A 12,734-nucleotide genomic window follows, 5' to 3' on the forward strand; every position below is an offset into this window, starting at 1 on the left:
ATATTTTGTTTCCTCCGGGTGCTCCGGTTTCCCCCACAAGTCCAAACACATGCACTATAGGTGAATTGGCTGGCTAAAATTGCCCGTAGTGTAGGTGTGTAAATGGGAGTGTATGGATGTTTCCCAGTAATGGGTTGCAGCTGGAAGGGCACCCGCTGCATAATACATATGCTGGATGAGTTGATGGTTCATTCCACTGTGGCAACACAGGTTAATAAAGGGACTAAGCCGAAAATAAAATAAATGAATGATATTTTGGTCACCCAACATCTTTATAAATAGAAAGATAACACGTTTAAATTCATGCAAGATATTGGAAAAAGAAATTACACACCAGAAAAATGCGACACAATTTTATAAATTTTTTTTTTTGTCTCTTATGAATTTAGCGCTTTTAAATAGTTTTTCTTTAATATTTTCCCCTAATGGGCATCACGTTAGCACAGTGGGTAGCACAATCACCTCATAGTAATAAGGTTACTGGTTCGAGCCTTGGCTGGGTCAGTTTTTGTGTGGAGTTTGCATGTTCTCCCCATCAGGGGCGCCGCAGGGAATTGGGGGGAAGAAGAGGATTTTAAGGGCCCATACATTTAGGGGGGCCCCTGAGACATTATCAAGGGCCCATTATCAAGGGACCGCCAGTCCCCTCCAACCACGGCCACAGACCCCCACCCTTCATACCGCTCATCACTTTCATCGGCAACCCCTGGGCGCGCTTCACATGCATCTGCTCCCTGTGTTCGCGTGGGTTTCCTCCAGGTGCTCAGGTTTTTCCCACAGTCCTAACTCATAAGCTATAGGTGAATTGGGTAGGCTAAATTGTCTGTAGTGTTTGTGTGTGAACGAGTGCGTATGGATGTTTCTCAATGATGGGTTGCAGCTGGAATGGCATGCTGATTAAGTTGGCGGTTCATTCCGCTGTGGCAACCCCAGATTAATAAAGGGACTAAGCCAAAAACAAGATGAATGAATACATTTTTTTCCTAGCATATAAATTTGGATGTATTATTTTTATAGCGTTGTCATAAGTTAATTTGTTAATTATCTCCAGATTTGGCTTCAGTACTGACTAATTTAATGTATATGCACAGATACAATGCTCACCAATTTTCTTTTCGGCTTAGTCCCTTTGTTTATCAGGATTCACAGCGGAATGAATCGCCAACTTATCCAGCACATGCATGTTTTACGCAACGGATGCCCTTCCAGCTGCAACCCAGCACTGGGAAACACCAATACACACTCATTTACACACACACACACACACACACACACACACGTTTGTTTTTGTGAAAAGTGGGTACATTACATAGGTTTCCATTCATTTTGTACTGTTCAAACCGTATATTGTATTGCCCTCACCCCACCCTACTCCTAAACCCAACCATCACAGGAGACTGTGTGCAGCTTTACTCTCTGATTAAACTCATACTGTGCGATTTATAAGCTTTTTGAGAAATGAGGACGTCACCAATGTCCTCATATTTCATCTCCTTTTTGTAATACCTGTGTCATATCGATGTCATTATACAGATTTGTGTCCTAATATGTCACTCACACACACACACTATGGGCAATTTAGTTTTTTCAGTTCTCCTATAGCGCATGTGTTTGGATTGTGGGGGAAACCGGAGCACCCGGAGGAAACCCACACCAACACGGGGAGAACATGCAAACTCCACATAGAAATGCCAACTGACCCAGCCAGGACTCAAACAAGTGACCTTCTTGCTATGAGGCGACAATGCTAACCACTGAGCAATCGTGTCACACCATTTAGAAGATATAAAACTGATATAAACATGTAAAGCTTTTAGTTTGTCTCTTACACCTAAATACCTAAATACACCTCATACTTCAGTATCCAACATGCCCTGCCCACTTCAATGTGCTTGAGCTCAACCACTCTCACTGGCAGAGCTATGATAAAGCAAAAACAAAGCTGAATTTTTCTCTTTGCCTTGATTACAGCACATAATATTTGACTAGATATTGTTCAAGACACTATTATAGACTGATTTCACGCGATCGCCATTTTTAAAAGGGAAATCGAGGCTGTGGTGGGAAGAAACCCGGAAGTATCGCTGGGAGTTACATAGGAACGTTGTGTAGCTGGCTGTATATCTCATCAGCGAAGAGAAAGTGACACAAATTTATAACTTCACCGCCTTCCAAGTTACCCGAAGGTCCGTTCTGAATGAATGATGAAAATAAAAAGGGATATCAGAGCTCATTTTCAGCTAAGTTAAGGGAAATGAGAGTAGTTAGCTAACATCTGCTTTCCTAAATGCACGTTTTAGATGCCATTTATCAAACTCGAGTTAATGAACTGATTCTTTCTCTATATTAGACTTGTCACGATAATGAATTAAAAGAAAAACTGTCAATTCCCCGCTAACATTTAAGGCACTGTTGATAGCGTTCTTAAACAGCACTGATTTGCCATTGTGTTCACCAGTGCTCAACAGAAATGACTGTGATTGGCCGAGAAGGTCATCAGTTCACCCTTCGCTGTTTACCGAGTACAAACACAGACGAGCGAAACGCTTGATGACTCGACTGATCTTCACAGCTGCTTCGTGCTCCAGTCTCCGTGTATCTGTGCTTGCACTGGGTAAAGAGCAGTAAACTGATGAGCACTGATGAGCACTATGGTAAATCAGCACTGTTTATGAACACGCTCAGCAGCGCTTAAATGTTAGCAGGAAATGGACGTTTTTAAAACTTCAGTACTGGGACAACACTAATACAGACAACACGAGGATGTGCTACAGAGGACTGCAGTGTTCTATCACTCACCGGGCTACATAGGCTGAAGCAGGAACATGTCCCCACAGTGTTTCACTGGTGCCATAAACTGAAGCCTAGCAGTACACTTGAGCATATTACTCTCAAAGAAACTGATGTTGTTTGATGCCAAATTGCTTTTAATTGTTTAAATTAAACTGAACTGATTAATATTAAAGTGATGTTTGCACCGTTTTGAAATCTCTGAAACAGCTGGAGGTTTGTAGTCCACAGCGTGTTCCTGCAATGTTTATAGTGCTGGTCCTATACTTCCGGGTTCTTTAAAATAGTGGTCGCTTGAAATAAGCGTATTTAGCTTAAAGTGACATTTAAAGGCTTATCTAGGTTAATTAGTGTAAAGATGGTGTAATTAGGCAAGTCATTGTATAATAATGGTTTGTTCTGTAGACTATCCAAAACAAATATTGCTTAAGGGGGCTAATAATATTGAACTTTAAATGGGTTTAAAAAATTAAAAACTGCTTTCATTCTAGCTTAAATAAATTAAGACTTTAAAATAAAATAAAATAAGACTTTCTCCAGAAGAATTAAATATTATAGCAAATACTGTTATAAAATTCCTGAATCTGTTAAACATCATTTGGGAAATATTTGACAAAAAATAAAAATAAAAAAATCACAGAGGAGGACAAATACTTGTGACTTGAAGTGTATGTAAAGTCTGGTGTTTTGATGGAGACTTTGGTCTCGTTGAACTGAACCAACAGCCGTCATTAAACATTCGGTCCAGTGAATCAAAGTATGATTTATCTGCGAATCACAAGCGCTGAAATGAAATGTCAAAAGAGCACATTATCTACTATTGATGGTAAAGTGCGCTTGACAAGCTGCTCTTCAACAGATGTGATTCATCCCACGTATTTATATTGATGGCTTTACACATTTTAAACAAATGGAAATGAGTGACGTGACAGTCAGCTTAAGTTCAGACATTTGATGTGACGGGGAGATTTGTGTAGTCTGGTTTTGTAACTTTATATAGGTAAAGATTGATAGGCTGTTTGATTTATTTATTGCAAAATTGTATAGTTTAATGTAGGGTTGGGCATCTAAGCTATAATGCCGATCCGATACGCATCTCGATACAAAGAATACGATCCGATATATTAGCGATACATTTGTGACATTGCGATGCAACACGATACGATTCACACCCATATCACGATACAATGCGATAATTCAGCACTAACCAATTAGATCAAGTTTATGAGATGATGTGAAAGAGGATGCTGTGCCATTGAATGAGTTTGATTATTTATAAACCAAGCAAAACCAAGACTTTTTTTACAAACTGGCTTTTCTCTCAGAGCCAGAGTGTCAGTTTACAGTAGAGGGCCATTTTAGAACATATAGCACATATTATTTAAGTATTTTCAAGATAAACAGAATGTATAAGTGCAATATATATTATAAATGTATATATTTGCACTCTTTCAACATAAAGGTTTAGCATTGCACAACAACAATTGTGATTTAACTTTTCAACTATGAACACAAGTTTTACAAAGATATATTGTGCCACTGAATATTCAAAACTTAAGGTGGTGAACTAGCAGTGTTATGCTGCTTTGAAACATCACTGTCACTGTAAACAACAGGCTGATAAAAATATAAATAAATAAAAATTAACAGGAGGTGTTTAAAACCTTCGTTCTCCGTGTCACTAGGCTGAATATCTTTGCAGATGAACAATGCAATAGCATTCGTTATTGGCGTAGAGCGAGCAGAACTGTTGCGCATGGAGAAAACTTTCAACGCTTTTCTCACCACTTTTGGAGCTGGTAGCTACAGTTGAAGCAGTGCGAAAGCCGGGGATGCAGGAACACAAGATGCTTCCACAACAACACAGTGGCACCGCTTCAAGTGAGATATCAAATTAGTCGTACTGCCCGTGTATTTTACAGATGCGCGGCACATTTTGCAAATTGCATCTGTCCTGTCAAGTCGTCCAACCTTTTTGCAGAATCCATAATGTTGCCATACTTTAGATTTAAAACTCAGTGGGGAATAAAATGTTTGTTTTGCTTCTCGCGCTTTCTGAGGGCGCTCCACTAGCTTCATCCGCACACCTGATACACTGAGTTGTAGTGTAAGTGTACACATCCGCAAGCCCGTTGCTAATGCATACTTTATGTAGGTCGATTAAATTATGCGCCAAAAACAGGTTGACAACACTTGTTAATAAATAAAAAATACATTCTATATTAAAAATATAAGCTGTATCTTGGAAAAACCGAAGCATCTCGCAAAAACCGATGCATCTCGATTTGCTTTCTTAAATTTCATTTATCCTCTGCTGCTCTACCGATGGCCGCGTATCGATACATATCGGTTAATCTTCCCATCCCTAGTTTAATGGCATAGTTCATCATTCCGATTTCTTTAGATTAGTCTCTTATTTATCAGGGGTCACCACAGTGGTTTACTAATTATTCGAGCATGTTTTACGCAGAGGATGCCCTTTCAGCTGCAATCCAGTACTGGGAAACACCCATACACATTCATTCATTCACACACACACACACGCACGCATACACAACGGCCAATTTAGTTGATCCAGTTTACCTATAGCGCTTGTGTTTGGACTGTGGGGGGAAACCAGAGCAGCGGTGGTTTTGTTCTGTTGCCAGTTGTAAAGGGCTAATAATATTGACCTTTTACTTTTTGCCAATTTATATTTTATTCAAGCCAAACTAGAAGAAATAAGACTTTATCCAGAAGAATCAAGTAATAGGAAATACTGTGAAAAAATGCCTTTGCTCTGTTAAACATTGCTTAAAAATATCCACTTGACAGGAAGGCTTTTCATTTTTGTCAACTCTATGTAGTGTGTATTTCAGTACAGTATATGTAGTATGCAGTCTGGATTTATGGCAACATTTATAGAACATGTCAAGACATGATGTAAATTGTTAGTAAATCTGTAAAGTTAAGTTTATTAAATTGTATGAAATTTTTATACTTATTTCACACCTTATTGGAAGTGCGCTCGTTTTTGCGATTGTTTTAGAACAAGGGTGTCCAAACTCAGTCCTGGAGGGCACAAGTCTTTTGGGGCCTTATATCAACGCTGCGTAAGCACAAAAACTTTGTGTACGCCGGGTATTACTCTCACGTTTGGATTTACTAACGATGAAATGAACGTGAGAATGTGCGTTAGTCCACGCCAACTTTACGTCTGGCGTATGTGTATTTCTTGTGCAAATAGCACACCTGCATAAAATATTATTATTATTATTATTATTATTATTTGTTTATTTGGAAATTTAAATTCATGTCAAAAAACAGATCATTTGGGTGAAGTATAGTAAATCACTGATGTATTTTGCTTAATTTCATTTATTAATTTTCTTGTGGCTTAACCCCTTATTTATCAGGAGTCCCCACAGCAGAATGAACCGCCAACTATTCCAGCATATGTTTTACAATGCCTTTCCAATTGGAACCCAGTACTGGGAAGCACCCATACACACTCATTCACACACTCATTCACACACACGCACACGCACACTCACACACACACACACACACACACACACACACACACACACACACACACACACACACACACACACACACACACACACAAAGAAGTTTAGTTCATCAATTCCCCTATAGTGCATGTCTTTGGGCTTGTGGGGAAAACCGGAACACCCAGAGGAAACCCACGCCAACATGGGGTGAAGATGCAAACTTCACACAGAAATGCCCCAACTGACCCAGCCGGGACTCAAATCAGTGACCTTCTCGCTATGAGGCAACAATGCTAACCTTTGAGCCACCGTGCCGCCCTGCTTAATTTAAACGTTTATTTATTAATTGAATTCATTTGTTTATGTGAGTTTATCTACAGTCTTGATTTATGTATTATTCTATAATATATACAGTTTTTGTTTATTTGTGTGCATTTTTATTCCCTTTTGATATCGCTCTGAGATTTGCTTGTTTGGCTCATTTATATATGTATTTATGTATTTTGACTTGTTTTGAAGAGTTCCTATGGATCGTCATTTGAGAATTTATCCAGTGAATCATACTTTTTACTATTTATTATCGATTTACTCTCCGTTTCCACAATACACAAACATATCTGTGATGCCTTATTCATTTGCTCATCAATACTAGAGTAAACCTCCGTGGCCGTGAAGATTTTTATGAGCATTTGATCTGATATCTTGCGTCTTAAAGGACTTGGAGAAGGTTTAACCACACATAGACTCTCCATCAGCAGCAGTGACTCTATATACAGTACATCAGAATACAGTAATACTGTACTTTAGCCTGCAAGCTCAATTTATATACTGCAATAAATTTGTTGTTTGAAAGAAGACAGAAAAGGTTATGAAAAAACGTAATTACAGTACTCCCTGCAGTAATAGCAGTTACAGTATTTCCCAGCAGTGTAATACTGTAAAAATAACTAAGTAGGTTAATATAAAATATAACATCATAATAAATAATAATAATAATAATAATAATAATATAAAATTAATAATAATAATAATAATAATAATAATAATAATAATAATAATAAAATAGTAGCAGGAAATCATATTAATAATAATATTAATAAAATAATAAAAATAATAATAAAGCGGCAAACAATAATAATAATGATAATAGTAGTAATAATAATAAAAATAATAATAATAATAATGATATAGCGGCAGACAATAGTAATAATAATAATAATAATAATAATAATATAGCGGCAGACAATAATAATAATAATAATAATATAGCAGCAGACAATAATAATAATAATAATAATAATAATAATAATATTCATATAGCGGCAGTCAATAATAATAATAATAATAATAATATAGCGGCAGACAATAATAACAATAATAATATTAATATAGCGGCAGACAATAATAATAATAATAATAATAATATAGCAGCAGACAATAATAATAATAATATCAATAATAATAATAATAATAATAATATTCATATAGCGGCAGTCAATAATAATAATAATAATAATAATATAGTGGCAGACAATAATATTAATAATAATAATATAGCAGCAGAAAATAATAATAATGATAATGATAATAATAATAATAACCATAATAATAATAATAGTAATAATAATATAGCAGCAGACAATAATAATAATAATAATAATAATAATAATAATAATAATAATAATACATAAAAATGACAGAAATATTGATTAAAATATTGGTAACTAAATTAATATTGCTTTTACTTAATGAATGTATTTTTTATGATTATTAATGATGTGTAATTGTAATATTTTACATTTTGATACAACTAACTTTGATGATGAGAATGAAATTATTTATTTTAACTTCATCTTTACATACTATTTTAGTAGTAATATAAAAAAGGTTGATTTTATTGTTGTTGCTTTAAAGTTTTTTTTTAATCAACAATAACATAATAATACTGTACCTGTCAAAAATACAGGTATATGATAGATCTAGAGGGTTGTAAGTGATTTGTGCTGCTGTGTTGTGATCATGTTGTGCTTTTCAGAGTTGTTCATAATAGATATTGCTTTTCTTTTGATCCAGATCGAACAGTTTCGAAGTCATTGCCTTAGATGGAGTTTGCACGCACGTTCTTCAATTTTGCACTGCGGGTGAAAGCACAGACTGGCTTCAAGCAATATCAACCAACATCAACGATCTGACGCAGGACAGCGTGAGTAAAACACACACACTGCAGCAAATGCACTGATTTACAGCACGCGTTTCAGTTCTCAGGCTAAAATATGAACACACATCTGGAGTTTAGCTGCGTTCAGTCCTTCTGCAGCTATATGTCATATTCTGGCTTACAGGTATTATAGATTTGTTGGAGTCACTGGCATTTATTTTGCTGGTTATTTACATATTGAAATGAGTATATTAATATTGTGTATGCTGTTTTATTTTAACATTTATGTTGTTGTTGTTGTTGTTTGCAGTAGTAATACTAGTAGTGTTTTATTTGATTTATTTATTTTTCTATGTATGTATCATAGTATGTATATGTCCATGTATATCAAAATGTTTATTATTTATTTATTTATTTATTTATTTATTTATTTATTTATTTATTTATTTATTTATTTATTTATTTATTATAGTATATACATAATAATAATAATAATAATAATAATAATAATATAACGGCAGATAATAATAATAATAATAATAATAATAATAATAATAATAATAATAATATAGCTGCAGACAATAATAATAATAATAATAATAATAATAATAATATAGCTGCAGACAATAATAATAATAATAATAATAATAATAATAATATAGAGGCAGACAATAATAATAATAATAGTAATAGTAATAATAATAATAATAATAATAATAATAATAATAATAATAATAATTAATAATAATAATAACGGCAGACAATAATAATAATAATAACAACAACAACAACAATAATAATAATAATAATAATAATAATACAGCGGCAAATAATAATAATAACAATAATAAGATAGCGGCAGACAATAATAATAATAACAATAATAATAATAATAATAATAATAATACAACGTCAAATAATAATAATAACAATAATAATATAGCGGCAGACAATAATAATAATAATAATAATAATAATAAATAATAATAACTACATTTGTTTTCGTAAAGAGTGGGGGTGTAACCCCAGTGTCCTGGCCAAATTCCCTCTCAGCTCTTAACCATCATGGCCTCCCAATCATCACTATCCACTGAATCAGCTCTATCACTGTCTCTCCACTCCACAAGTAGCTGGTGTGCGGTGAAGCACTGGCGCCGTTGTCCTGTGACTGCCGTCACATCATCCAAGTGAATGCTGCACACTGGTGGTGGTGTGGAGAGACCCCGCCCCCATGATTGTGAAGCACTTTGGATGTATGGCCATACATATTAAATGTGCTATATAAATACACATTACATTACAATAATTAAAAAATTATACTAATAATAATATTAATAATAATAATATTAATATGCTTATTATTTTATTATATTAATTTGTTCATTCATTTTCTTTTTGGCTTAGTCCCTTTATTAATCTGGGGTCGCCGCGGCGGACTGCCAACTTATCCAGCATATGTTTTGTGGAGCGGGTACCCTTCCAGCTGCAACCCATCACTGGGAAACATCCACACACACTCATTGGCACTCATACGCTACAGCCAATTTTGCTTACCCAATAACCCTATAGCGCACATGTTTGGACTATGGGGGAAAACAGAGCCCTCGGAGGAAACCTACGCCAACACGGGGAGAACATATAAACTCCACACAGTAACGCCAACACTCAAACCAGCGACCTTCTTGCTGTGAGGCGATTGTGCTACCCACTTCCCCACAATGACGCCCCATTTTATTATTATATAAAATATTATATGAATATACATATTGTTTAAATTTTAAATTATATAATAATCAATATTTAAATAATAATTGTATTTTATTTATTTATTTTTTATTTATTTATTTTATTTTATGTTAAGTGTTTTCTCTGACCAAATAAATATGTAAATATTTTTAATCTATTTTAATCTTATTTAATTTAATTTCGCTTTATTTTAATTATTTTTTATTTAGTTAGTTATTTTATTTTATTAAAGGTTTTCTGTGACCAAATCAGTATGTAAATAATTTTATTTAATTTTATTTATTTATTTTATTTATTTATTTCTATTTTATTATTTCATTCATTTATTTTATTTTATTTTCTCTGACCAAATAAATATGTAAACAGACATTTTATTTTATTTCATTGTGTTTTCTTCTGACCAAATAATTATGTATAATTTTGTATTATTTTATTGAAAAAAAAAATTATCTGGCTAAATACATATTTAAACATGGCGTGGGTTTCCTCTGAGTGCTTTGGTTTCCCCTACATTCCAAACACATGCCCTATAGGGGAATTGATGAACTAACTAGGCTGTAGTGTATGTGACTGTGTATGTGTATTTGTGTGAATGAGAGTGTATGGGTGTTTCCCAGTACTGGGTTGCAGCTGGAGGACCATTAACTGTGTAAAACATATGCTGGAATAGTTGGCGGTTCATTCCGCTGTGGCAACCCCTGAAATAGAGACTAAGACGAAAGAGAATGAATGAATGATTAATAATAGTAATAGTAATGGTCTAAGAAACACTCTGTGTATAGAATTTTACCATAGATATATACACTAGATATCACACAGGGACCCTGAGCATGCGTCAATAGCGCCGCCACATTGGTACAGTGCTCCCAGGACAAATGTCATTCAACCGCACTAGTCTAGACAGTGTTATTACGTGAAGATGCTGGACTTTAGCGCTGTCTACGGGTGTAGTAACGAGCAAACAAAGAAAACAAAGCACAAAGGCAGAACATTTTATAGGTAATATTAAGTTTTTTGCATATTTTTATGTTCTGAACTTTTATGCTAATCAGGTAACGTTATTGATGATAATACGATAATACGTCAGTATGAGAAGTGAAAGCAGGAGAGGAGGTGTTTCAGGACATGATTATATTAAATTTAACAGGGAGGGTGGATAGTACATTTCCATAAACACAAACACAAGCTTTTTGTCAGGAATGCCAGTGCGATCACTGATCCATCAATGTAGAAAAGTGATGTAAAATTATAATTTTCGTAATTAAAATGAAATTGCATACTAACATCCAGGAGAACTCCCGATCATAGATATATGTGTATATGTGTGTATCTCTGGCTCTGGATGGCCACAGTCCTCCACTGTACCTTGGTCCCGCATTCATTTCAAAGGAGCGCTACCCTGTTCCAAAATGGCGGCTCTATTGACGCATTCCTTCCAATAGACAACAACAGGGTAGGCGACATCTAATGTATATATCTATGGATTATTATAAGTATATTTTTAGCACAGATGCAGTTTACTACAGTATGTACATATTCTTTTAGAATGGCGTTCAGAGTTATTAGTGGAGAGGTCATTTGGAGTTCACTTGTGGGTGTTTCTGTGCATGTGTTTGTGTTTATCTGTGTATATATATGGCGTTTTTGTATGGTGAAGGTGTGTGTGTGAGGCGTTTTTGCATGGTGAAGGTTTGTGTACGTATAGTGTTTCTTTTGCTGAAGGGGTGTGTGTGTGTGTATGAGTATGTGTGTGGTGTTTCTGCATGGTGAAGGTTTGTGCATGTCCGTGTGTGTTTCTTCTGCATAGTGTGTATGAGTGTGTGTGTGTGGTGTTTCTGCATGGCGAAGGTGTGTGTGCGAGTGCTGTCTCTGCATGGTGTGTGTGTTTCTGCTCATGGTTCGCGTGTCAGGAAAATCATTTCCTCTGCGTTGTGTTAATGAGCTCTGATGATCCAGTGGTGGGTGTGTGTGTGTGTGTGTGTGTGTGTGTGTGTGTGTGTGTGTGTGTGTGTTGCAGCTGTGTTTGACGTGTAATTACAGCTCTGACGTCACTAATGATGATTGCAGCTGATTGTGTAGCGGATCTGTCTTTGTGTTGACCTGTAAACCACTCACACAGCAGAGCATCATGGGACGCCGCTCATGTCTGACACTGGCCTTCAGTGAACATCAGTGTGTGTGTCTGATGCTCAATACATTATACGGCTCCATAAACACTTTATCTGCATTGCAGTTTCACATTATTATTCATGTTGTTAATGGGTTTGTTCAATTGTTTATTTGTTGCATGATTAATTAATCTGTTGCTTTATTATAGTTGTAATCAGTGGGATATTATGCAATAATATTGGTTTGTCAGGAAATTCACTTATGATAAATGAACAGATAATAATAATAATAATAATAATAATAATAATAATAATAATAATAATAATAATAATAATAATACTAACAATAATAATAATAAAATAATAATGAACAAAAAATAACAATTATAATAAAAAATAATAATAATATTAATAATAATAATAAAAATAATAATGAACAAA

The 12,734-nt window shown here is 34.7% G+C and overlaps 1 protein-coding gene across 1 annotated transcript in view; it reads left to right on the forward strand.

The window, feature by feature from the left end:
• The window catches only part of sntg2 (syntrophin, gamma 2), a 178,946-nt gene that overhangs the window by 108,023 nt on the left and 58,189 nt on the right, over positions 1-12,734 (forward strand). The window contains 1 exon segment of the mRNA NM_001126427.2: positions 8,355-8,484. Within this exon segment, the coding sequence (NP_001119899.2) occupies positions 8,355-8,484 (130 nt within the window).

Source organism: Danio rerio, chromosome 17 (genome assembly GCF_052040795.2).
Source record: "Danio rerio strain M-AB ecotype USA chromosome 17, GRCz13ab, whole genome shotgun sequence".
Taxonomy (NCBI): Eukaryota; Metazoa; Chordata; class Actinopteri; order Cypriniformes; family Danionidae; genus Danio; species Danio rerio.